We start from the raw sequence: 5,006 nt of genomic DNA, 5'->3' as shown, positions 1-5,006 counted from the left end.
CCGGGGGCGGGCTGCCGCCCCACCCTCCTGCCCTCCGCTAAGGCGCCTGGTGCCGGGGGTGGCTTTTGTCTTACTGGCAAACTATGCAAGCGCTGAGCTACAGCCGAGCAGACCAGAGTCCTGGGTGTGTGGTGCTGCTGCTCGTGGATTGTTGTGTTTTTTTTTTTTAAGAAGCAGTTTTGGATACAAATATAAAATAACGTTCCAAATCTGTTATTCCAGAGTCTAACGCTTCGACCTAAGCCTTCTGATTATGTAACACAGGTGAACGTACTGAAATATCCGTTGAAAGTAAGGGGCTAGATTATCTGGTTTTGAAATCTGGAGAATCTCTTGAAAGCAGCCTCATTGAACTGACATTAGTGTTTTCTGACATATATTACAAATATGGTTCTTATCTTGGATCTTTGAAAATGCTGTAAATTCTCCCTTTATTGTATATCTACATCCAGATTTTACTATTGTGCTGTCATCCTAGGCCTAACTGCCCTTGCAGTTGGGCTTGGTACAGTCTGGTAGAAGAAATGGTGCAAGATTTCCTCCTGGGCACCTTGCTTTTGTAGGCCCAAGAACCAGGATACTGCAAATCTAGTCAGCTTTTAGCTTAACAGACATGAACAAATTAGGCAATACTGTCATTTCATATACATGTTTTTATTGAGAATGTTCTGTAGAACAGAAAGGGCAAAAAGTTGTACTAGGCAGAAAAAGATGCAGCCCAGACTGAAGCAGTGGAAGATTCACCTTTTGCATAAACATGTGTTGAATGAAGACTGCTTTTATATGGTGAACAAAGAACACCCTGAGAATAATGGAATTGGCTTCATCTTCCATGTAAGCCATAATTTTAAGAATGTATTTCCCCTGTTCTAGCAAACCTGTTAAAGGGTTCTATAAAATAAGTCTTAAAATCTCACTCAGAGATTTTATAAAAGTTTGGGTTTTTTCTTTAAAGTTCATCTATAATTCTTCGTAACTAGACCAGGGGAGTACTTTTCATCTGAAACCAGCCAAAAAATGTAAGCATTTTTTGAGAACAAACCACAGTGTTAGAACATGAAACTTCATCACTGACTTCAGTGTAGCTATTTCACATCGACCTTGCCAGACCTGCTGTGGTTCCTGCATCTGCAGTAACCTTAGGTTGGAGGCAGTGCCAGACTTCAGCTGGCACTTTTTGAAAGTTTGTGTTTGATTTTTGTGAGGGAGGAAGGTGTTAGCTGCCACAATTTCCTACTGGTTTAACTCCTTGAACCAACATGGCCTTCGAGGATCACAGGACCACAAGGCAAAGAAGCAAAAATGCAGCTGTTAGCTGGGAAGGGTAGGATTGCATTAGTACAGACTTAAACCTGCTCAGCCTTTCAGACTGACACCCTTTGGGCTGTGGGTGCAGTGATTTCTGTCCTCGCCTCTCTGTGCTGCTTCTCCATCTGAAACTGCAAACCTAGAGCTTGGAGTGGAAAGCTACTTTTAGAGTGGCTATGAGTCTGGCACAGCTTACTGCCCTGCAGATCGAGGTGACCCCAGATCACTTTTCTTCCCTGAAGCTTGACCCTTAAGTGCTGTGGAAATAAAAATTATAGGAGCAGACAACAGGAAATGTTATTTACTGTCTTGCTTTTCTCTAGGTGAGGAAACAGAAGCTATTTTAGAGTTTCTGTCCTTTTTGTTCTTTATTACCTGAGAAAATGAGGAATGTCTGGGCAGTTGAATTTAAAATCGAAGTACTGACCACGGCTGTCAGAGAAACCAAAACTGCTCACATCTACATTCCTTAGCACATGATGTTCTGTCTTCTAGGAAATTGTGGTCCAACTAGTGACATACAGGCCAATCCAACTCTTGGGACAATTTTGTTTAATCTATTACCTGTTCTTTGGGGGAGGTGAAGATGTCTTTGCTCTCATACTAGCTGAAGACTTAGTGTCGTGTGCGGTACACGTGCGTACGCGTACAGCAGCCCGTGTCAGGGTGAAGGAGACACAAAGGCATCTTCCACTCTACGTGTGTGCCACAGTACTGAGCCTGGACCTTGGCTCTTCTGTATCTTACTGGGTCCTTAACATGCCATCCAGTCCTATAGCCACAGACTGGAGTGCATAAAGATGGTGAATATTTTTACTAAGATATTGTTTTGTGTTTATCATGAGATAAACACTCGTATCGTGAACTTGACCAGTAAGTTTGTATGTATATGTGACTTGTGAAAATTACATGCAGGTACTTATTAAGGAAAACTATATAAATAGTAGTAGGAGGTAGGTGTCATGGTGAGAGATGCACAGCCTGAAAGAATGAAAATTGTGAATGATTTCCTTAAAAGGAGATGCTGACAACTGAAAAACAGTCCTGTAATTAGGGTTTGGCTTTATGTTTGCTCTGGTCTTATTATGCCTGAGTGCCTTGGCACAAGTGTGCTGATTGTTTTATCTACAAAATGGAGAAGGCTTTTTTTGAAAATACCAAAGCAATGGAAAATAAACAAAACCTTTTGGACAGTTTATAGTTGTCCTGATATCTTTCAGATATATATTTCATTGTCATGTGTACTGTTTCAAAATTCTAAGGAGGAATTATTTAAAATTAAAGGGCTGAACTAGACATCAAAACTTGAGATTTTACCTTCATAAATTGGGTTTAGAGTTTGTATTTTCCTCTGACAAGCCTATTCTTAAGATGGAATCCTGCAAATCAAATTGAGTCTTGTTCTTGTTTACTTTTAGATGCCTGTCTTAGATGTCAAGCTGAAAACAAACAAGAAGATTGTGTTGGTATGTGGTGATTTCATTCGCTTGTTTTTCAATTGAAGCTTCTCTCAGTAGGGTGCATTTTAAAGTTTGAAGGGAATACAGATTTTATTAACACTCAGAAGTAAACTGATGTTTTGTTCTACATTGTGTCATCTTTTTACATTAGTAACAAATTATTTTTGAGCACTAATAAAATTAGTTTTCACTTCGAACATACTGTAGAACAAAACAGCTTTAAATTTGCAGTCAACACATAGGCAACAAAGAGGTTTAAGTTTCACTTACCCTGAGGGGATGATAATGTACACTTTTGAAGTGGGGCTACTTTTTTCTTCTGAGGTCAATGCCAGAAAACACCGTGGTAGTACCAATTAAAATCCTCTGCTCTTAAATAAATGTGTCTGGGTAACAAGGTGGTTTTTTTCCCAGTCTTAATTCGGACATAGTGGAAGCAATTGCTTGTTTGTTCATTTTTTGTTTGAAAAGGTGGAATCACTTGAGTTTGCTGTAATACTGTTTAAATATAAAGATATTTTCAGTTGCATACCAATGTATGCAAAAGCAAATCTTAATCCTGATCTGTTTAAATGGGAAATAGTGAAAATGGTCTCAAAGAGTTTGCTTTAAACCTTTAAGTCAACTTTTAAACCAGTGGTAATCCTTCCCATGCCCTTGTTCTCTCTATTTTAAAGTATATTGTCTCAAACTTAATTCACTGTTGTTTTTGATGTTTTAATGAGAACAGGATTTTCTTGCTCCAGATACCTTAATTGGCTTGCTAAGTGTCCCATTTGAGATAGAGTTAAAAAAAATCATAATTTAAAACAGTCTTTTGATTGGTGCCTTTGTATTCCACCAAGGAAAGTGTGAACTAATAAGGGAAGAAAAGCTAAGTAACTAATACTGTTCAGGAGTAGATGGACAGTAGACAACCCTTTTTGTTGTGCTGAAACAGTTGTAGCCTGTGAATAACTGTGGTCTAAGACTGCATTTTGAGGCTATGTACTGTGTTGCTGTTACTATGTTAGACTGAAAGATACTTACTGACCACTGTTAGTACTATGCAGTTCACATTACACAGCTTTAAATGGACTATTCTCATCCAGAGTTAAATTCCCCTGAGGTATACACTGGATTTAACCATCTTTCATCATCTCCCATGTAGTATCTGCAGGTCCTAGAGCAAAAGCTTCCATTGTCTGGCTCAATTCTTTCTGGAGTAATGTGTCAGCAAAAGACTTGCTTTTCAAGGCCCAGCATACTGCTCGGGGCAGTGGCAGGGGGCACTGGGTACATTTCCAGCCATCCAGTGGTAGCTTCCACCATTGTGAGCGCATGGCACTGCCTTGGCACGTTTGTGGGAGTGTGATACAAGCAATCTGCCAGGCCTCCCCATGTTGATATTTCACCCCTCACTCTCCATACTGCTGGGGCTTCAACCCCTTGGCTTGCTTGACTGCAGCACGTGTGCCTCATTGCCATTGTACATTTAAGTTCAAACACTGCGTTTCAGGAGAGAATTTGGTGAAATGCTCATCTGATAGATATAGTGCATTAGCTATATTTGGGTACTGGGGAAGGTAAAGTGAAGAACTTCGTTGCACCTGTTTCCTTGACAGAGCTGATAAATGTGCTTGTATATTCACAAAACTCTGCCCCTTTTTAACAAGTAGATGAGAATTCATACATTTCCTTTTTCCATAATTGGAAATAAGTAAAAAGATTGATGACACCACACTGACTTTTGTCAGAATTTCCATAATAATCCAATCTCAGTGGATAAATCGGTGGTGACCTGTTTTGTCTCTGAAGCTTGCAGTAGATACAAGCACCTGAGGGTGATAGTTTGGATTTTGCTGTGGGTGTTGATTGGGCAAAGTGTGACTGGAACGTGTTCTTTCTTCTTTTTCAGTGGTTTGGGGAGAATGCAATCATTCCTTCCACAACTGCTGCATGTCCTTGTGGGTGAAACAGAATAATCGCTGTCCTCTCTGCCAGCAGGACTGGGTAGTCCAGAGAATAGGCAAATAAAAAGACTGGAAGTTTTTTCTTCTCTTTAATTTGTTGAAATAGTGTATGTCTTATGCCATATACTCATATGAAAGAATGGAACTTGTCAATCATGGCATGATTTATTTAGTTTGTCTGCTGAAAGATCCATGTGGTTTTGTTGTATGCTTTTTGCTGTACGAGGAGGCAGTGGTCAGTCTTATGCAGATATTTCCACAGCTGAAAAGAGAGACACTACATTAA

At 39.8% G+C, this 5,006-nt stretch overlaps 1 protein-coding gene across 1 annotated transcript; it reads left to right on the top strand.

Annotated features, from left to right (window-relative positions):
• The first annotated feature begins 1,259 nt into the window (after positions 1-1,259).
• LOC103775846 (RING-box protein 2-like) lies at positions 1,260-4,784 on the top strand. Its single transcript, XM_008943315.1, has 3 exons — positions 1,260-1,324; positions 2,680-2,774; positions 4,666-4,784. Exons 1-3 carry the CDS (start codon positions 1,260-1,262, stop codon positions 4,782-4,784), a joined length of 279 nt encoding a protein of 92 aa, XP_008941563.1.
• Positions 4,785-5,006: the final 222 nt, after the last annotated feature.

The sequence above is a fragment of the Merops nubicus genome, unplaced genomic scaffold (genome assembly GCF_000691845.1).
Source record: "Merops nubicus isolate BGI_N331 unplaced genomic scaffold, ASM69184v1 scaffold2827, whole genome shotgun sequence".
Lineage (NCBI taxonomy): Eukaryota > Metazoa > Chordata > Aves > Coraciiformes > Meropidae > Merops > Merops nubicus.
This window is presented reverse-complemented; position numbering and strand designations above follow the sequence as displayed.

Coding starts and splice junctions, on each gene's coding strand:
- LOC103775846 (XM_008943315.1), top strand. CDS start 1,260: ATGGCCTTCGAGGATCACAGGACCACAAGGCAAAGAAGCAAAAATGCA. Junction 1,325..2,679: donor GCAGCTGTTAGCTGGGAAGG/GTAGGATTGCAT, acceptor CCTATTCTTAAG/ATGGAATCCTGCAAATCAAA. Junction 2,775..4,665: donor CAAACAAGAAGATTGTGTTG/GTATGTGGTGAT, acceptor CTTCTTTTTCAG/TGGTTTGGGGAGAATGCAAT.